The 21193-nt window shown below is 50.2% G+C and overlaps 1 protein-coding gene across 12 annotated transcripts in view; it reads right to left on the bottom strand.

Moving 5' to 3' along the window:
• Positions 1-2696: 2696 nt before the first annotated feature.
• Positions 2697-21193, bottom strand: part of MBP (myelin basic protein) — a 117064-nt gene continuing 98567 nt past the window's right edge. For 6 of the 12 annotated variants that reach the window (XM_085011083.1, XM_085011103.1, XM_085011088.1 and 3 more), the window contains 5 exon segments: positions 15410-15517; positions 13947-13982; positions 13506-13538; positions 9419-9541; positions 2697-4032 (listed from right to left, as the gene is read on the bottom strand). In XM_085011083.1, the coding sequence (XP_084867209.1) occupies positions 3988-4032; positions 9419-9541; positions 13506-13538; positions 13947-13982; positions 15410-15517 (345 nt within the window). In that variant the 3' untranslated portion in view covers positions 2697-3987. 12 annotated transcript variants of the gene reach the window in all.

Here is a 21193-nt window from a genome sequence, read left to right as displayed (position 1 = left end):
CTTCACGTCGTGTTACCCTTGGGGAAAGAAAGGAAGTGTATTCTGCTGCAAAGTCCCACAGTCTGAAACACATTCCTAATGGGGGTTTAGGAAACCCTTGTTGCTGAAGGAGAGAAATCTACACGCACCATGGTCTGAACCATACCTGTCCCCTCACCAAATCCCCAGTGAGACTGTATTTGGAGACAGAACTTTGAGGAGGTAGTTACAATTTAAGTGATATCTTAAGGGTGAGGTCTGAATCCAGTGGGACTGGTGCCCTTATAAGAAGAAGAGACACCAGCAGTGTGTTTTGTGCCCAGTGGAGAGGCCACCGGGACATGCAGGAAGGCGGCATCGCAGGTCAAGGAGAGCGGCCTTCTGGGATCCCAGCCCTGCCTGCACTTTGGCCTTGGCCTTCCAGGCTCCAGAACCCTCAGACGATAATCTATCTTTCCTTCTTCCTTCCTTCCTTCCTTGCTTCCTTCCTTCCTTCCTTTCTCTCTTTCTTTCTTTCTTTTTCTCTCTCTCTCTCTTTCTTTTTAGCTTTTTTATTGTTTTACGGATGCACCTGTGGCATGTGGAGGTTTCCAGGCTAGGGGTGGAATTGGAGCTACAGCTGCCGGCCTACACCACAGCCACAGCAACATCAGATCTGAGCCACATCTGCCGCCTACACCACAGCTCGTGGCAGTGCCGGATCCTTAACCCACTGAGCGAGGCTAGGACTCAAACCTGCAACCTGATGGTTTCTAGTCGGATTCATTTCTGCTGATCCACGGTGGGAACTCCTCCTGCTTTCCTTTTTTTTTTTTTATTGCATCTGCAGCATATGGAAGTTTCTGGGCTAGGGATCTAATCCCAAGCTTCAGGAGCATCCTGAGCCACTGCAGAGACAGGGCCAGATCCTTTAACCTGCTGTGCTACAGTGGGAACCCCACATTCACATTTCTGTGATGTAGTGTTAGGGCAACCCTAGCTGACTTAATACAGCACCAAGGTTTAATTAAAGACCTCGCCCTCTTGTTCCTAATTGCTTCAAGAAGACTTTCACAGTTTTCCTCAGGCCCCAGTTCTCTCCTCACAAATCCCAACTCCTATTTAAAGTCCACAGCCGATTTATTTATCCATCCTTGTGGATCCTAGTCGAGTTCATTAACCACTGGGCCACGATGGGAACTCCCACACCCAACTTATAAACCCAGCCCCACGTGCTGCACTCTCGCCCTCGCCGCTGGCCCCTCTTTGCTCCTGGTCTCCACCCTCCCCTGAGCTCCCCAGACCCTCCTCCGCCCGACTGGACGATGGGAGGCTGCAGACCCCTCTCAGCTGGTCTGAGTGGCCTGGAGGTGGCTGTGCACACTTTGGAAGATGTGGTTTCCTCTTCTGATGGAACAAGCCTAGTTCCACAGACCCTCACACCCCCCTGGGCCTGCTGGTGATGGTCCTCAAGGCAGGCATGCTGAGGGCTTCTGGCTGAGAGGCTGGGGCTCCAGCAGCCCTTCCCTTGGGGCTCTGCCTGGCAAATTACCGTGCTTCAGCTTCGGGCAGTGATGCAGTCCTCTGGGTGCATGTTCAGTGAGAACACCCCTCCCACGGGCCACTTCCTGGTCTGCATGGTTTTCTTTCAATATCGCATTGTCACGGTGACTGCTGAGGACCTTAGGACACACCCTTGGTTTAGCATTTGATGCAATTTCTGGGCATGTCACATTAAAGTAGACTTGCTTGGTAAAAATGCGATGTCTTTGCATGATTTTCTAAATCCTAAGTTTGAAGGGGCTCAGCTCAGGAGCTAGCATGGGCTTGGCATCGATCTATGCCACTGGGGCAGGGAGCTCAGGCTACTGAGCTTTTACTGTCGGGTGGGAAGTAGCCCACCTGAGCCTGGATGATCCCTGAACTGGTGTCATTCCACCATCCACGGGAAGGGGGGTGGGGGGTCCTTCCCATGCTGGGATTCCTGAGTGACTCAGGGTGGCTACCGAGACAGGAGCCAGTGGTTTGTTAAAAGCAAAGCAAAAGAAGATTTCACTTTATCTTTTTGAAAGAGAATTCTTGTAAGCAGAAGCAACGATACATAAAATGTCCAAAGTCACTCATTGTTATCAATGTCTCTGAGTGACAAAAAGTGATTTGTCAAAGATGCTTTAGTTCACCTTAACAAGGTGCTTACACTGATAACACAATAAAATATACTTTAAAAGATTGTTTAAACAGAACTTAAAAGTTATTTTCCTTGTGGGCTTTTTTTTTTTTTTGCCTCTTTTTCTTTTTAGGGCCTCCCACAACATATGGAGGTTCCCAAGCTAGGGGTCAAATTGGAGCAATAACTGCCAGCCACAGCCACAGCCACAGCCACTCGGGATCCAAGCAGCGTCTGCAACCTATACCACAGCTTACAGCAACGCTGGATCCTTAACCCACTGAGGGAGGCCAGGGATCGAACCTGCGTCCTCATGGATGCTAGTCAGGGTCGTTAACCACTGAGCTATAACGGGAACTCCAAAGTTATTTTCCTTGTAAGTCAGAGACTTGGTGCCCTAACAACGACCTCTATCCCACTTTCTCATTGATACGCAAACCGTCTGATAATTCACCTCCTGGCACAGGGGCCGACAGGCAGCTCTGTGCTGTGACCATAGGACGCCTCCCCTCAGCACTATTTTACATGGGCTCATGGTCTACAGACAAAGTGACATAAGACGGCAGGCCAATACCATTAACAGTGTTTATTTTATTTCAACTTCAAGAACAGGGCGTATTTCCGCCAGGCCCATCCGCACAGCTCTGGCTGTTTGGGGGCAGCCGTGAGAGATCACTCCATCAGCGATCTGCTCCACGATGCAAAGTGTGTGTCAAGCAATTCAGAGGGTTTGTTTCTGAAAATGTATTTCTCTTATTTCTTACCCTCTCATCATTGAGGCTCTACATTAATAGACATTATATTAAACCCACGTGAAACCTTCAGAATTAGACCGGGATTAAAGAGATACGCTCGGGTATTATGTTGGCTATTTCTCATCTTTGTTCTGGGGGCGGGTGACGCCAGTGTAGGGCTCTTTGGAGGTTTAGAAAAGAAAGAGACGCTAAAATCAAAAGGCGGGGATCAGTAGGTTAAGGAGGGGGAGCTGCAAAGTGTCAGCCCACGCTAGGAAAGAGTGTGATTTCAGAGGGACTCTCCTGTCCTCACGTGGCCGGGCCGCCCACCGAGCCGGCAGCGGCCCAGTAAGGTGAGTGTATTGGTCAGGGGATTTCTAGGAGGCAAGCGGAAAGGACAGTTATCTTTCCACCGAAGGTTAGTATTTGCCGTGAGCACCGCCGCTGAGCACGCCACCTGTTACCTTTGCGCTCGCGGTGACCACCATGCCACCGCGAGGCTGAGCCAAACCCCTGCCATCCGTTCTGAGTTGAGCCATCTCCCCACACTCCCGGCCGGGCCCTCAGGACACAGGGCGTCGAGGAGGCTGCCCTGGGGCCCGCTCTGCCAGCCCGATTTCCAAGAAGACCCTGTTTCCTGTCCGCAGCCCCACTGGGCCCGAGTCTGCCCCCGCATCCCCTCTCGGCTGAGCTGGGGGTGGTGAGCCACGGCCACCGCGGCCTCTCCCGCTGCCCGCCCACATGTCACATACCAAAGCTCCCGCCGCCAAGCCTCTCCGACGGCCCGACCCTGTTAGGAAGATTAAATACTTTAGCGGGTGAGAGGGAGGAGGCACGAAAGAAACCAAAGGAAGCTTGGAGCCACACCATCTCTATGCCCTGCACGGGCCAACCCACAGCAGTGTCCCCCGGCAATGTTCCCACAGCAGTGTCCCCACCGAAGCCATCTCAGGATGAGGGCGAGCGGGGAGGGGATGTCACTGTCTCCGAGGTAGGGCGACGGTGGAGCGTTTCCTCCGAGTGGAGCCCGCTGGGCGTCGTCACCAGGCGTTAGGGGCACGTGCTATACTAGGGAATCTACGCGGTTAACGTGTTAGAAGCCGGGAAGGATCCTGAGAGGAAGGAGCGTCAACGTCTGGCCATGGGGGACCCGGAGCGGCTGTCCCGTCCTCCCTGGAAGAAGAAGCAGAGAGTTAGGGGGAGGAACTGACTGTCACCCCACCTGCCTATGTCCAGGGTCCCAGGTCGTGGGGCCTCCTCCCACCGAGGCTGCTGCTGGAAATGATTCCACCCAGGGCTGATCTTTTGATTCCACTGCTCACTGAGCACCCAGGGGCTGTAGGACGGAGAGGCCACAGAGCAGGTGCCTTGTGTGAGAACATGCACTTCTGGAACAAAGAGCTCCATGGATGCACCGTGAGGCTTTGAATGAGTCCTTGTTTCCTTCGCTCTGAGGGCAGCTGCCCATGAACACCAATGGTGGGAAACCTCTCCCTTGGGGAGAGTTTTGTGTTGGTGAGCACACCCTTGCTTTGGCCACCACAAAGAAGCCACTGCTTAGCCAGTCAGTGAGCCCTCTTCTGTGTCACCAAGAAAACCAGCATCCTGGGGGGGAGGGGGGCTGTCCACAAACCCTGACTGCAGAATCTTCAAAAAATATCAAGTGGGGAGTTCCCCTCGTAGCTCAGTGGAAACGAATCTGACTAGTATCCACGAGGATGCAGGTTTGATCCCTGGCCTCTCTCAGTGGGTTAAGGAGCCGGCGTTGCCATGAGCTGTGGTGTAGATCACAGACACGGCTCAGATCCGGCTTTGCTGTGGCTCTGGTATAGGCCAGCAGCTGTAGCTCCGATTCAGCTCCCTAGCCTGGGAAACTCCATATGCCACAGGTGCAACCCTAAAAAGCAAAGCAAAACAAAACAAACAAAAAACATCAAGTGACGTCTTCGGGACAAACACAATTTGAAATTTAAAAAAGAGTTGGCAGTGGTGGAGGTGGACACATCAAGGGGTGTGGGCTGGGTGTTGGTGCCGAGAAGAGTGCATTTGTCACTCCAGATGTCATTTGTATTAACTCAAGAGAAGGACACTTAAAAAAAAATTGCATTCAAATTCTCATTCAAATTTTAGTGTATTTCTTTTCGGATTTCCCTTTTTCCTTAGGTTATGAATGAAAAATTCACCTCTGAAAGATTCCCTGGAGACCTTGAGCCCCAGAAAGCAAGACGGATATGAATCAGGCTCTTTACCAGGTAACGGATGGGCCCTGACTGCCCTCTGCTACCCTCCGGCCCCCACTACCCAGGAATAAGACCCCAGGGCCTTACAGCTAACACAGTCCACACAGAGAGATGACGGTGTGATTTCTTGGCGTTTTGCTTTTGCCAAAAAAAATCTCTATGTTGCTAAACAACTGACTCCAGGAACTTCATTTCACAAATGAGAACGTTTATGGAATTCTAGCCTTGGAAGGTACCAGGAATCACCCAGAGCCACTACCTCCCAGGAAAGGGACTTCCGCACCCTGGCTCGGGGCTAAGCCCTTCCGTGGGGACTCGGGCTGTCTTGATTTCTTTTTCTGTTTGGAAGTTCCCAGGCCAGGGATAGAATCCGAGTCATAGCTGCAACCTACGCCTCAGCTGTGGCAATGCCAGATCCTCAACGCACTATGCTGGGCTGGGGATGGGACCCGAGCTGTCACAGAGACAATTCAGGATCTTGACCCGATTCGACACAGCAGGAACTTCTGGCTGGTCCTGGCTCACTCAGCCCTCAGAGCAGCAGTCGGGAGAAGCCCCGAGCAAATCTGCACTGGCCTCACCTTTTCCTGGAATTTCCAAGTTAATTCAGGAAATTTAGGGCTCCCGTGAGGCCTTTTAGGGCTCCTCTGACAGCGTGATTTTTTTCCTGACAGGAACAGAACTACTGCTTCACTGAATAAAGTGCATCTGTGCTGCAATGGATTAGTTTCCCCATGTCCTTGGCTGACAGCTCACGTGAGATGCCATTTAACTTCCTGGGGCTCCTTTGACTTGTGGGGTGGATTTCCATTATTGCACCTACAGTGTATTTCGAATCTCAATCTGTGAGCTGAATCCCTGACATCCTTTTCCTCTGATGAAAGAGGAAGGCAACCTGGAGGGAGGTACTCTTTGCTTCCCCAATTCCAAGTCAAAGGAGCCGAAGCTCAGAGAGGTTGAGTGATTTCCCTGAAGTCAGTCAGCCGAAGGGGAGCTGGGATGGGAGCCGGGATAGGATCTGGCCCCTCTGATGAGGTGGGAAGTCGTCATGACGGCAGACATCTGGGTTCCACCCTGGACAGTCTGATCTGGAAGTCTTGGGGGCCCAGAAATGATCTGGGCATCACAAGCAACCTCCTGGCCAGATCTGGGGTCCCCGGTGAAGACACTGCTGTTTGGATACCATTCAGGGTTTGGGCCCCTCCAGAATCTGTGGCCTCGTGTCTCGAGGCGATGTGTCCTGGTGCTCTCTGCCACATGGGTGTCATTTGGGGTAGAGTTTATTTCCTTCCCCAGGTTGCCTCAGAAGGGACATTTTGAAGAGTGGGTCCTGCTCCCATTTACTTGACATAAACCAACTTTGCAATGGGTTGCTCACCACTCCTTTCACATGTTTAAGTTTTTCCTGAAGAGACTGAGTTCCTCAAAGCTGAGTCTCCCGTGAGCGTCCAGCACCTTCCAGGTCTGTCCTAGCTGCTCACACCACACATGGGATTCAACATGGAGTGAAAGACTAGGTGACCGAATCCATGAGTATTTGGGTTACCAACCAAATGGTTCCATCATCAGTTGTAAAATCTCAGTGTATTAGTGAGCCCAGTAGGAAGCACCTTCCCTCAGGTCAGAGGTCAGAGGTGACCAGGGCGGAGGGGTCATAACCTTTTGCTGGTGGAGACTGAGCCCTGCCCACAGGGCACACAGGCTGTCCAGTCTCCAGGGGACTCAGCCTTGCCTGGTACAGCAGGGCCATCTCACGTTAAGTCAAGCCTCCCGCTGTGCCATTGGCCGTGTTCCCAGGGGACACACCTGTCTAGAGACACCTAGAGCAGGAGGCCGTGGACACTCACTCCTCTACCAGTGAGGCCTTGCCTGAGGACATGGGGCAGAACCTGGATGTTGGCCTGTGATGCCAATCCCAGCGGTATTTGTGGATGCAGGACGTCCAATGGTGGGGAGCTGAGCAGATAACTCCTGTCCTGCTGCCCAGGGCTTTCTTTTATCTGTGGCAGCATCCTGCAGGAATGCTCGTCTTTCACGCAGGAAAGATAAAAATGAAATCTCCCATGGTTTGTTCTCCCAAATGCTGCTCCGGAACTCTGTCTTTCCTCGTTAGCATCTGTCTTCTCTAGGACATTTCTTCTGGCTGAAAAGGACCTGACCGGAGCCCTTGTACCTACTTATGACTGTGGCCATAGCCAGACATCAGCAGGAAGCGATGGCCTTGTTTGGATGAGGAGTCGGTGAAGGTGGCAGCTGGGCTGTTACTCTAAGGAGAAGGTAACTGAGGACATGGATTTAGTGACGTTTGTCCCGTGGGGCTGTGTGGGGATGGACGCAGGGATGGACGTGACTTCCCGGAGCCGTGAATCTTCCTGGGGAGGGCCCCAGCCATGCAGAAGCTCACTGTGGCTCCTCGAGGTCCTCCCAGCTCCCAAGCTCTTCCAGCTCTGTGTCTGGATATTCAGCTCAGCCATCTAGTCCCCAGGAGGTGGGGGGACCCTCCAGAAATCCAGGCACCTCTTTCTTACTATCTGGTCCAGGGAATGCAAAATCCAGTCATTTCTGCCAGATGGTCTTCCAGCATTAAACTATACATCACACATGTTCTAGGCTTTGGTGACGTCCCATTTAGGGCCAGGTCAGAGCCCTCAGGAAGGGCACGGGGACCCTTTCCAGCCCCTCCTGGCCCTGCTCCCCACAGTGTCTCCCTCCTCCTGGAACCCAGCCAGGCCGCCCCGTCTTCTGTCAGGCGGGAGACTGGGCCAGGCCAGCCCCTCACCTCTTTGCATCTTTGCCACCTGCCACCGGCTCAGCCAGGTCTTGTCTGGCTACCTCCCTGGGGTTGTACTTGCCCCTGGGACACAGAGGGGCATGTTCACGTGCAGCCTGTCCCCCGCCTGCCCCACTGCATTCACGCTTTTTGTCACCCTCACGGCAACAACAACAGCAGCTCTTTCAGTGGGCAGGTACCCAGCAAGCCCTGTGAGCAGTACTGCAGAACCGCTGATGGCAGGGCCCCAGGCAGGCTGTGCTGGGGACACCTGAACATGCAGCCCCAGTGCGGGGGTTGAGGGGAGCTGCTCAAGGATGGCCGGGAGCACATGGGTCCCTGTGTTCGTTGGAGGCCTTTGCACAGCCCCAAAGCCCTTTCCCTGAGCCCTGGGTGCATCTGGCCTCCAGGACCGGGGTCTTTCCTTCCTACAAGGAGCTGCCACCAGCCCAGGACCTATCTGGGACCCCTGCAGTTCAGGGAAAGCTCTAGAATGAATGGAGGTCAAACAGGCCCCTCAGACATGAGGGCCGATCTGGAATTAGTTATGGCCCAGAAGGGGCAGAAGTGGGTTGGCCCTGAATGTCAGCCTGAGGCAGACATGGAGCCACCGCAGACCCTCGGGATCCCTGCCATGTCTTCTCAAGTCCCGTCCCGGTGCCTGGGCCCTGCTATCGTGCAGCCAGGAGGCAAGGACCTGGCCAGCCCTCAGCCACCCTGGCTCCAGGCCCATCCATCTGCAGATGTTCCCTTTCCTACAGGGAAGCTTGGCCTCTGTTAGAAGAAACCTCTGGATCATGGAGATCCACCCCCCCTCACCCGCTTCTCCCTGGAAAGACCCATCCCCGAGGCTCCTGGGAGGGAGGGGCCTGGGAGACCTGGTGTGGTCACTGCTGACCCCTCTGAGCTCTGCGTGGGGGGCTGGGAGTAAGCAGCCATCTGCCCCACTCTGAGTCCAGAACCTTCCCTTCTCTCTTCCATTCCAGCTCAGGCTGGGGGTGATGTGGGCCCTGTCGTGGATCAGAGCCACCTTCTGAGTTTCAGGGTTTTCTGAAAGAGGCTGTCTTATTAGTAGCAGTGATGGCCTGTGCCGTGGGTAACTGCATGGGGCGCCTTGCAAATTGCCCTGTAGGCCCTCCACCATCACAGTGATGTCTGTCCATAAGCTACCGAGCTTCCGGGAGGTCAGTGGCCAAGGTCACTTGGCTGAAAGGTGGCAGACCTGGTTCTGTGTGGCTCCAACATCTGTGTTAACTGACTGTGGTTCCGGGGGTCTCTCACCTGACAACCACCCTCATGTCACCTTAGCCCCTGCTGGTTCCCTGGACAATGAAGCCTCCTGATCTTGCCCCTGCCAGGGCCCAGCTGTAGCCCCCTTGTCCTCAAGCTCCCTGAGGGGGCCTGGGCCTGTGACCTGGCACAGTGACTGCTCTGGCAGTGCCTGGAGAAATGCTTGCTCTGAACAACTTGGAGGAGGACCGGCTAAGAAGCAGCTGGTGGACAAACTAGAGGCTGCCCTGGACCCTCCCCCATCGGGAAGGTACATTACCAGCTTGAAGATTTTGGAAAGTGTGCCCTGGGCGTCCTGGGCCCCCTTGAGTCCCTTGTGAGCCGGTTTGTAGTCAGGAGCTCTGCCTCCGTAGCCGAATCCCGGCTTCTGGCCCTCGGCGCCCTGCAAGAAAAGAGGGCACCTCTCAGTCAGTGCCCAAGTGATGCCCCATGCCCATCATGCTGGCCCAACCTGGGCAGCTGCCTCTGGAAGATCAAACCTCCCCTGCAGCAGCCACTTCCCCTCTCCATGCTGTGTGGGTTTCAACAGCAGATTAGCCAACATCTCTCAAAACAAGGTCAAGAACTTTGGCCCAAAACATGCCCAGAGGAAGGGGAGCCCTAGACATGCTGGGAGAGTGTGTGCAAAGCCTGGTCCCCAAGGGAAGCCAAGTGCCCCGCCCTGGGTCTCCTTTGGCCCTTCGAACCGTTGGCTCTCACCTGCTGCCTGGAGACACCAGCAGCCTTTGCACTTGGTGAAATGTGAGGCTCATACCTTCCAACATGCAAAGACCAACCTCCCAGTTCCTTGGCCTGGAGCCTCTCCTGAGGACAGACAGGACCAGCTCCCCTGGCCTTGGTGTGGGAGTCCTGAATGTGGATGGTAGCCTGGGGCCAGGGTTCTTCCTGGAGCCCTGGGCTGGGAGCCAGTCGTGATAGAGGGAAGGGGGCAGGTCCCAGCTGAGAAGCCATGTCTCCCAGGCTGCGCACCAAAGCGTAGCCCCAGAGCCAGCAACTTGGCAGGTCTCCACCACTCCCAGGCTGTGTGACCTCAGACAAGTGTCAGAACCTCTCTGAGTTTCAGCCTCCTCTTGCATAAAATGGGGATAATGGATGCTCTGCTCTGAGGATGGAGCTTGTAGCTCTGAACTTCCGAGCTTGCCAGGATTAAGGAAGATGGCCTCCCAGACAGACCGGCAGCCCCCACCCCTGCCTCCAGCTACGCCAGAAGCCCCCGCTCACTTCAGGGAAGATGAAGAGAGCTGCCTTTACGGCACATGGCAATGGCAGTGATCACCGAAATGTAAAAACCTATGTGTCTCTAGGACCAGCTTGCGTTCTAATATCCTTTAGCTTCAGAGGGGAGCTTGTACTGTGAACAAGAGAGAGGAACAGGGGAAAGTCCAGGTGTTCAGTCATGACGGATGTCAGCATTGGGGGTAAAACGTGTCCAGCTGTGGGTGCCATGTCCGTCAGGGGCCAAACAGGCAGCTCAAGGCATCAGCACAGGACCTCATGGATCTCTATGCTCCGAGACTCATTTTACATTTTGCCAGCAAGAGGTGGGAGGCTCTTTACATGTGCCGCTCCTGAGAATTTTAGAAACAAAGTAAAACCATCTCCTGATCCAAACCCCAGACCCCTTTGCCTCAGCCCACAGTCCTTTTAAGTTTCCCGAGTGTGTTTTAGGGTTCAAGAAACCATCGAACCCATCGCTCTAGTTTAGAGGTGTTGGAAATGGGTTCTAGAAGGTTCAGGATTCAGAGTTCCCACCGTGGCTCAAGTGGGTTACGAACCTGAGTAGCAACCATGAGGATGCAAGTTCAATCCCTGGGCTCACTCAGTGAGTTAAGGATCCAGCATTGCCGTGAGCTGTGGTGTAGGTCGTAGATGTGGCTCAGATCCTGCGTAGGCCAGCAGTTACAGCTCTGATTCAACCTCTAGCCTGGGAACTTCCTTATGCTGTGGGTGTGGCCCTAAAAAGAAAGCGAAGAAGTTTCAAAATTCTTCTGGTTCACTAGTTCACCTATCTCAGGTTTGGACTGAGGCTGGACCAGGGCCATCTGTCAAGACACTGCCCCTCCATCACCCCAACCCCCAGACACTGGCCACTCAGAGGCAGCTACTGTCATGTGAAGGTTTTGTTTCAGGGGTTATCACGTGCATAAGGGACAGAGCAGGGAAGATGCAGGACTGCATATGAGATGAACCCAGAGCTGCCCTTGAACCCTAGGGGCTCCCACGGACATGGTCCCTCCGTGGTGGTACATGGAGGGACAGGTGACAGGTAAAGAGGGCTGTGCCAAAGGACAGACGTGAGATGGTGGAAATCCATGCTTTCCCGAGCAAGTGCTAAGCCATTCTCTAACTCCGTTGTTTTTCTCCAAAAGTAAAGAGCTTCTGAGAATTAAATTCAAAGATTGGCTTTCAGATTAGTAATCTGTTTAACTGTTCTCCTTTCAAATTCTCGGTCACTTCTATCTTTGAGCAACCTAGAATTTACCAGAAAACATACACCATAGTTTAGAAAACTGGTGGCAGTTTCAGAAACTCCAAACGGGCAGACGGTCCTGCAGTTCTAGGAAACAGACACTAACTAGCTCTCGGGACACAGAGAAGGATTTTGCTTTGGGAAAAAGAGAAATTTCAGACGGATTAGTGGGACCCCAAGTGGAGAAACGAAGGAGAAGCAGGCAAAGGCCGGGCTGTTAGCTGCTGAGGCTGAGGTGGCCTTTAAGGACAGGAGGAAAAGCGTCTCTCAACCCTCCCCTCGCTGCCCAGTCTGTGATGACTGTGCCCTGGGTCCATGCCTAGAAGGCTTGGTCAGGCGATTATGAAAATAAGATTTCTGGGTCAAAAATGGATTTCATTCTTCAATATCATCTTTGTTACCTGCTGGCAAAGAAAGTCAGTAATTAATTGGCTGTGAGTGCTGGACTGTGTCAATGTCCCACAGGTTTGTCACCTTTTAGCAAACCCATTAGATCAGAAAAAGGCTCAGGAATATTTGGACAAAATGTTCCAGCAAATATCTCAGTACGTAATCCAGTGTAATGATGTGTTGGAGCAGTTCATGGAATCTTTCTTCTGCCTTTTCTCTGGGGGCAGCTCTCTTCCTCTCCCTTCCTCTCTCCTCCCTCTCCCTCCCCCTTCCCTTTCCCCTACCCTGTCCTCCCCCTTCTCCCCCCGCCCACCGCCTCCTTCCCTTCCTTCCTTCTTTCTTTTTCTTTTTTTCTAAATTCATTCATTCTATGAATCTTTTTTATATTAAAATTTTTTTAAAATATATTTTTAATGATTTTTTTTTTTCTTTTTAGGGCCGCACCTGTGGCATATAGAGGTTCCCAGGCTAGGGGTTGAGTCGGAGCTGTAACTGCTGGCCTACACCACAGCCACAGCAACGGGGGATCCAAGCCATGTCTGTGACCCACACCATCGCTCACAGCAATGCTGGATCCTTAACCCACTGAGCGAGCCCAGGGATTGAACCCACAACCTGATGGATACTAGTTGGGTTCATTAACCACTAAGCCAAGATGGGTACTCCTATTTTTAATGATTATTAATTGACCATCAAGTACACATAGGCTCTGTTCCAGAGAGTAAGGACCTTGTGATTCCAAGGATACTGGAGGGTGCATCTCTATAAAGATGCTGTGTCTCTATGACAGACACAGTTCCTGGCCTACACGTTAGTGGTTCTATTTTTATTCTGGAAATTTTATAAAGTAAGAACCATATCTGATACTTACTAGTAACTATGGGCAATAGAATTGGTTAAAGTACAGGTAGGCAGTTTAAGGTGGCTCAGACACCAAATTTTACTGGAAATTCAACAAATCGGCTGTTTAAAGTCTTCATGGACACGTTGTTCTCAGAAATTCCTAGAAAAGTTTTCCTAGCTGGCTTGGTAGCTAAGCTTTCAGTTTTACTAAATCGACACAGAACTCTTTCAGGTAACGTGGGTTATTGTAAACCAAATAACTTCATTTAGTGTCTTTTGCCCTTGTCTGTGGCCTCATTTTTCCTCAAGGAAATGTCAGCCTCTGAGGGGAGGGCTGGCTGTTGGGGACCACATGACTAGCTTTTCTCATCTGTTGCTTTGACAGGAAACCAGGCATTTCCTCAAACGTGGAGTCACCCCATCTCCTGGGAGGAGCTTTTGGTGTTGCCTGGGGCGGGGGCGGGGGGTGGGGGCTGGGAAGCAGAGAGGGGACAGTGCAGGAGGGAGCACCAGCCGCGGGCCAGCTGGTGAGATGGGGAAGAAAGTGGGCCCATGAGCAACTGAAACAGAGCAGAACAGAAAAGTCGAGTGCCTGTGAGGAGGGAAGCAGAGGCAGCGGGATGGACATGCGTTTGTCACCTACCCAGCTAAATCTGCTGAGGGACAGTCCTCGCCCCTGTGTGAGGAAAAGAAAGAAAGAGTGACATGGAGGCCAGTGCAGGGAAACATCTTCTTTCAATAAAACAGGAGACACAATCAAAACAACACAGTGCTGAGATGCAAAGAGCTTTTGTCACGTGTACCATGTCCCTGTGGGTGGCCGTGGCCACCTGGAGCTGCCCAGAGATTGCTGATCAGGTTTGAGGGGAAAGAGCAGGAATGATGCATGCTGTCTCTGCACCTGCCGGTGGGAAGGGATGCCATGCACATGTCAGCCTGTTCTTGTGAGATCCACGTGGAAAACACTGGGGGAGGAAGTCATTTCGTCATTTGGGATGAGTCCAGCCCTTTTTGGTACATTTAGGGGTTTCTGGGAAGGTCTATAAATAAAGTGACACTGACTCGAAGCATTCAGAGGTCTTACCTTCCCTTGAGATGGGGGAGGTGTGCGAGGCGTCACCTGCAAAGACACAGGAGAGTGGTGAGCCTGGTGAACTGGTGGGGGGGGGTCCCCTCCTTGAGAGCAGCCCTGACCCTCCTGGTGAGACCCCCCCCTTGTTGCTAGGTCCCAGCTAGCTCCTGTTTGCCGAGAGCGTCTAGGATCTATCGCTGTAAGAAGTCACCCACTCAGTCCCTGCCTGGCTCCCCATCCTGTCCTAGGTGAGTGAGAAATAGAGGATTTGAGAAGTTGAAAGTCTCCAGAGCCACTCAGGTCTTCGGGAACATGCAGAAAGTGTGTGAGAGGATGGCAAACACACTCTACAGCCAGGGAGGCCGCCTGTGACACGCCCATCCCACATGGATGGAGACTGTGACGGTTACCTCGGTCCTTTCTGGAGTTGGCAGTAAAGTGTCTGAGACTCGGAGCCTTGAAAGGAATGCTCTCAGGGTGTGACTCCTAAAACTCCCTCATCACCGTGACCATATCAAATTTAATGCTGGCTGCACAGAAAGTTTATAATTAGAGCCTTTGGTTTTGCTTTTGTCTTTAAGACTTTGTTTTTTAGGAGTTCCCGTCGTGGCGCAGTGGTTAACGAATCCGACTAGGAACCATGAGGTTGCGGTTCGATCCCTGGCCCTTGCTCAGTGGGTTAAGGATCCAGCGTTGCCGTGAGCTGTGTTGTAGGTCGCAGACTTGGCTCGGATCCCGCGTTGCTGTGGCTCCGGTGTAGGCCGGTGGCTACAGCTCCGATTCCACCCCTAGCCTGGGAACCTCTACATGCTGTGGGAGCAGCCCTAGAAAAGGCAAAAAGACAAAAAGAAAAAAAAAAAAAGACTTTGTTTTTTAGAGGCATTTCAGGTCTCTAGAAAAAATTGTGCAGAAACTGCAGATAATCCTCATGACCCCTCTGCTTGAGCTCGGTTCCCCTGTTACCACCCTGGCTTTCTTGTGGTCTGTTTGTGGCTGATGCGCCATTATCCACTAAAGCCCACGGTTAACATAGGGCTTCACCCTGTGCTATACATCTATGGATTCTGACAAATGTACGAGTGTATCAGCCATCGCAGTGTCCTCCAGAGAGCTTCACTGCCTCCAAGTTCAAGTGCCCCACGCCCCCGACCTGCGTCCTGTCTCCAGAGTGTAAACTTGTACTCTTAAACCATGCATCTCACAGTAGTTCAGTCTCAGAGGAGTGACTTCTCCGGTAACACACAAAGGTCACTTCCCACCTTGGGACCAAGGGCTGGTCTGAGCTCTTGAAGCCAGCCTTGCCCTGGGAAGGAGGGAGGCATCACCTGGGGACAGACTCAGAGCCCCATGGATCAGAACTCAGTGTCACTTAGAGACAGACTCAGAGCTGTGACCTGGGGGCAGGGCCGGGGGCCCTCTCACCCCACCACCTTGACCCCCCGGCCTGCCAGGCACCGCGGGAAAGGCACACTCACGATGTTCTTGAAGAAATGCACTACAGGGTTTTCATCCTGGGGCCGGCCGTGCTGTGCCTTCTGGGGCAGGGAGCCGTAGTGGGTGGTCCTGGCCGCGTGGTGTCCATCCTGAAAGAAAGGGCATGGTGTTCTCAGGCCAGGCCACCTCCCCCCGCCCTCAGCCTGGATCTGGACTCGTTTGGAACCAGGACAAACCTGGTACAAGAGGCTGCTTTCCTGAGATGCACTGAGGTGGGTGGGGGACCAGGGAGTGCCGTCCCCACAGTCCCATTGTGTCCTCGGCTGACCAGCCAACTCAAGTGCCCCTGAAGGAGCCTGCCCATCAGCAAGGCCAAGCCTGGGAGGGAGCATCCCACTGCCCCGGATGCAGGTTCTACCTGCAGAGGCACCAACAGAGCCTGTGAGCAGCAAGTGGCTCAGAAGGAGAGGCAAGCACCTGAGCCCTTGCAGAGCAACGCCGCATGCTCCCTGCATCCCCACCTACCGCCTAGAGTGTGGGCAGAGCAAGCATGCGCAGTGAGGGGAGCAGGATACGTCTGGAAGGCCCTGTCTATGTGAATTCTGTGAAACCCCATCAGTTAAAAGCAAGAAGTCCAGTGAACACAGCCTCTGTCACCAGCTTGGTGTCTTTGGTTCCAAAGGACCCCACTCATTCAGAAGACACTGTTGCTGCTCAGGAATTGAATGTATTTAATGGGCTTAGTTTCACGGGTGGTACTTGCACCCCCCCCCCCAACTGGGTTTTCGTTGGAGTTATTTATAGGTACAGTGTCCCTGGTACTAGTTAGAGGTGCATAGTTCCTGGTACTAGTTACAGGTACAGTGTCCTTGGTTCTAGTTATAGGTGCACTGTCCTTGCACTAATTACAGGCGCCTTGTCCCCATACTAGTTACTGCTAATGCCTATGACTGTCCCTAGCTGATGGACATGCTATCCAACCACAAGGTCTGAAACCCTGTAGTCACCCTGGACTTTTCATCTGCTCTATTTCCATATTGACTCAGTTCACAAACCTTGTGGGTTTTTCTTTAGTCCTTGCATTTGTCCCCTGCCCCACACTCTGACAGTGAAGTTCTGGTTCCTCCCTTCCAGCCCTGGTTCATAGGCAAATTGTGCTTTTGTTCTCTCCTTCCTGTCACAGCCACTCCCACCTCCACTTCACGAAACAGAACCTCTTTCCTCTGGCTGGGAGGCCCCCCAGGTCTGACACCATGCATGGCCTGTCCAGGTTTTCCCCACTTTCTGAGACCTTGTCTTGGCCCCTCGAAGTCCTTTGAATGAGGTGTCCATGTGAGGTGTCCACCTGCCCTCGTGGCCTCCTACTTCCCTGTGACTTTCAGTACCCTGCTCACCCTTCCAGTTCAAAGTCCTTCCTTCTGGGGGTCACCACTGGAGCCAAGGCTACCTGATCCTCCTCTCTTTTGCTCCCTGCCCCTCCCAGCCTTCTCCCTGCTGTGCACCCCCCTGTCCCCCACCCCCACCCGCCGCCATCACAGCCTCATGCTGCACATCCTTCTCCACTGGGCTGGGAGAAGTGAAGTTATTTATCAGATACCATCTGATAAATAATAGGCAGTGAAGCACGGGGAATTAAGTTATGCTGCGGGCAAATGGCATGGGCAGAAGCAGACTCCATGGGCATTTGAACTTGAAGATGTCAGCCACAGGTGCAAGAGCCAGAGCATTTCAGTGAGTATTGAAGCAACCATCCTTCTCACTCAAACCTGTTCTCTCTGATGAGGTTGCAAGAACGTTAATACTCTGGTTCTCCTTGTGTCCCTTGTCTCTCACCCAGCACCTTTCTGAATTCACTGACCAGTCAGATTCAGTCTCCACTGGCCGAATGTACACATTCTTCTCCAATGAAGGAGAGTGTAAATTAAGCATTAAAAAAGCAAACAGATGAGCTGGGAAGCTGTTTAAGTTATGTACTTTAAGAAAAATATCTTTACGTGTCCAACGTATCTGCTATGTGAAGTTATCATATACCATCCGATGGACAAAAATAATTAAAACAGCTCAGAATTTAGTACAACTTACTCTTACTTTGGTGTTTACCCTTTTTCTGCATGCTGTGTTGGATTTTGAATCACAGAAACATCATTACTTTAATTGACCCATTCTGTGATTAAACTAGAAAAGTTTCTTAAACTTTAGAAGAGGTTTTTAAATAAATGAGTGTCCAGTCATATCATGTGAACCTCATAGTAGTAAACTTATTTATGCTGTGACATAGTTAATGAAGTATTGTGTAGATGATAATGTTTCATACGTGAATCACGGGTACCAGCTTTGAATGCTAAAGGAAAAGTATATATTTCGGTGCTTTTTATTAATGACTACATTGCTCACCAATCTTTCGAGGGAGAGGTCATTTAAATTTTTAAAGGAACACATGAACTTGGTACCTCTTCGAAATCTGGGGTCAGAACTGTTCATGAAAAAGGCTATTGGTGTATTTATGGCCCTCAGCACAGACCTGGGCGTGCAATAAGCATTAACTGTTGAATTAACATATAGACTGTTTGGATAATTTCTAATACAGGGCCCCAGACATGGAATAGATCTTAAGTAAACAGAACAATCATCATGGAATCATACAATTATTTTGTAATATGTGCATTGAAGGGTGACTGAATTAGGGGTTTGACTTAGAATTTTGGCCATAAATTGTCACAGAGGGTTTGATGTGGTTGCATAGTTATAAATATATTGTTGGAGTTGTAACCATCTGCTGCTGAAAGGACATTTAGTCAATCATATTTCTATATATGAGCAAAGAACAGTTTAAAAACTCCAAATTTAAAAAGCATTGCCACATATAATAGCATGAGATAAATAAAACATTAATTATAGATGAAGCAAAGCATGAAGAGGATATTTATGCTAAATACCAGAAGACACTGATGGAAGAAAATCAAAGACTTAAATAAGTGGAGAGACAGACATACTATATTCATGGTCAGCAGACTCAACATGGTAAAGATGGCAACTGTGCCCAGACTAACCCACAGATTTAATGTACCTCCAAACAAAATCCCAGCAGGATTTTGTTTAACTATAAAAAAACTAACCCTAAAACTATATGGAACTAAAACAGACAACAGTAAAAAAAGACAAATAAAGCCAGAGGAATTATATCAGTGGAATTTAGGATTTCCTAGGTAGCTGCAGGAATCAAGGCAGTGTGCTAATGGAGGAGGGGTAGCTACATGGTTCAGTGGAACATGATAGAGTCCAAAACTAGACATGCATAAATAGAACCAAGTGGTTTTTGACAATTCAGTGAAGGAAGGGTCTTTTCAACAGATAGTATTGGAACAATTGGAATCCATATCAAAAAACATGAACCTCAATCCAAAGTCACACCCCACACAAAAATTAACCCCAAGTGGCTCATAGATCTCTGTTTACCATACAAAACCAAAACATTTTAGAAGATAATATAGGAGACAATCTTCATGACTTGGGGTAGCCAATACATTTATAGACCTGACACCAAAAGCATAATCCAGAAAAATTGATAAGTTGGACTTAATCAATATTTAAACTTTTTTTTTTTTTTTCAAAAAACACTATTTTCTTTCTTTCTTTCTTTTTTTTTTTTTTGGTCTTTTTAGTGCTGCTCTGGTGGCATATGGAAGTTCCCAGGCTAGGGGTCAAAGTGGAACCATAGCCGATGGCTGAGGCCAGGGATTGAACCTGCATCCTCATGGATACTAGTTGGGTTCTTAATCTGCTGAGCCACAACAGGGACTCTCAAAAGACACTTTTAAGGGAATGAAAAAACAAGTTATAGACTGAGAAAATAGTAGCAATCACATATATGACAAAGGACTTGAAGCCATAATATGCAAAAAACTCTCAAAAATCAATGGTTAAAAAAACCCAGTTAAAAACTGTACAAAACACTTGACTAAAAACTTCATTGCAGAAGATGAGCAGAAGGCAAATAAGCACATGAAAAGATGCCCAACATCATTATCCACTAGTATGATGCAAATCAAAACCATCAGGAGACACCACTTCACAACTATTGGAATGGCTAAAATAAAGAATACTGACAATACTAAGTGCTGACTAGGCTGTGGAGCACCTGGAAATCTCATGCATTGCAGCTAAGAAGACAAAATGGTACACTCACTGTGTAAAGCAATTTGACGGTTTCTCATAAAGTTAACCATGTGCTTCACATATGACCCAGCAATCCCACCCCCTGCTTTGAATGATAAAAGAAAAATTACATACTTTTGGAAGTGATTTTTATAATAAGTATATTTGTCTCCAGTCTTTTGATGGAAGTCATCAAATTTTCATTGAAAACTTATGATCACACAAAAGCCTGTACATCAATGTTTATAGCAGCTCAACTCATAATCACTAACTCTGCAAACAACACAAATATTTGTCACTAAGTGAAGGGATAGATGGTCTGTGGTACATCCATATGGTGGAATACTACACAACAGTGAAAGGGAACAGAATTTTGATACCCTAAACAAATGAAAAGCATCTCCAAGGCATTGTACTGAGTGAAAGAAGCTCTTCCAAAAAGATTTCATCCTATATCTCATACACATGACTTTCTTCAAAAGACTAAATTGTTGGGAGGGTGACCAGAGCAGTGGGTGTCAGGGGCAGAAATGGGGGGGGGGGGAGAATGTGGGGTGAAGAGAGAGGGAGATTTGGGGGTGATGTAGCCTTAAGGTGGTAGCAGCCACATGAAACTATACGTGTGAAAATTCACAGAACTGCACACCACAAACAAGCCAATTTTACTGTGTGTCAATTTATAAAATAAAATAAGGCCATTTAATGTGTTCTATCATTATTTGGCTAAAAGTTGGTAATGGAAACATTAGGTCATTCAACAAATTTCCCAGTTGGAGACGGTGTGTACTGAGTCCGGCCATCTCCCTAAGGGCATGTATCTCATTTCCACCTCTGACTTTTGCTTTCGGAGTTACCCTGGCTAAGGGTTCTGCACAATATGGTGCTTTGGCTGTAATACCTCATTTGGCATCAGATGGTCCTTCCCTGTTTTCTGTGAGCATCTTAGGTCTCCATGTCTTCATCTTTTGGAGGAAAATAGAAAAACTTCGACATGATCCCTAAAGTTTCTGGCAGTTTGGCTCAGCAAATATAAGTGGACAAAAAAACGAAGAAACCCTCTTTCTGCTGTGGTTTCCTAGGAAGATCGTGGGAGCTCCGGTCCAGACTCCAAAACCCCTGTGGGCTGAGCCAGCCAAGCTCTGGGGCTTCTGATCCTCACGTGTAAAACCACAGTGTTGAAACAGATCCACAGAGAAAATCCTTAGCTTTAAACTTTTACTGAGAGGCCATGTCTGAGTGGCCTCAAGGAAAGAAAGATAGTTCTCTAGTGAGGTTTCCATATCAGGGTGTAAGTCATATCCTAAGACTTCGGGGCAGGTATTTAGTCTGTTTATCTATGTATCACCAGAAAGTTCTGTGGTGGTTGTAATGGCGACAACTGCCTTACACAATGGCGAGGGATGGGAGCGCTGTATCAGAGTCACCCTTAATTTTCTTTTCTTTTTTTGTAGTAAAACATACCTAGGTGAAATTTACCATTTCATCCACTTTTTTTTTTTTTTTTAAATCTTTTTAGGGCCGTAGGTGCCGTATGGAAGTTCCCAAACTAGGGGTCCAATTGGAGCTGTAGCTGCCGGCCTACGCCACGGCCACAGCAACACCAGATCTGAGCCACATCTGCCACCAACACCACCGCTCACGGCAACACTGGATACTTAACCCACTGAGTG

Source organism: Sus scrofa, chromosome 1, assembly GCF_054392235.1.
Source record: "Sus scrofa isolate SSC_HxYL_T2T_F1_AM1 chromosome 1, Sscrofa_HxYL_maternal_Yorkshire_Landrace_v2.0, whole genome shotgun sequence".
In the NCBI taxonomy this organism is placed as follows: domain Eukaryota; kingdom Metazoa; phylum Chordata; class Mammalia; order Artiodactyla; family Suidae; genus Sus; species Sus scrofa.
The sequence above is the reverse complement of the archived record's forward strand: the minus strand, read 5'-3'. Positions and strand labels throughout refer to the sequence as shown.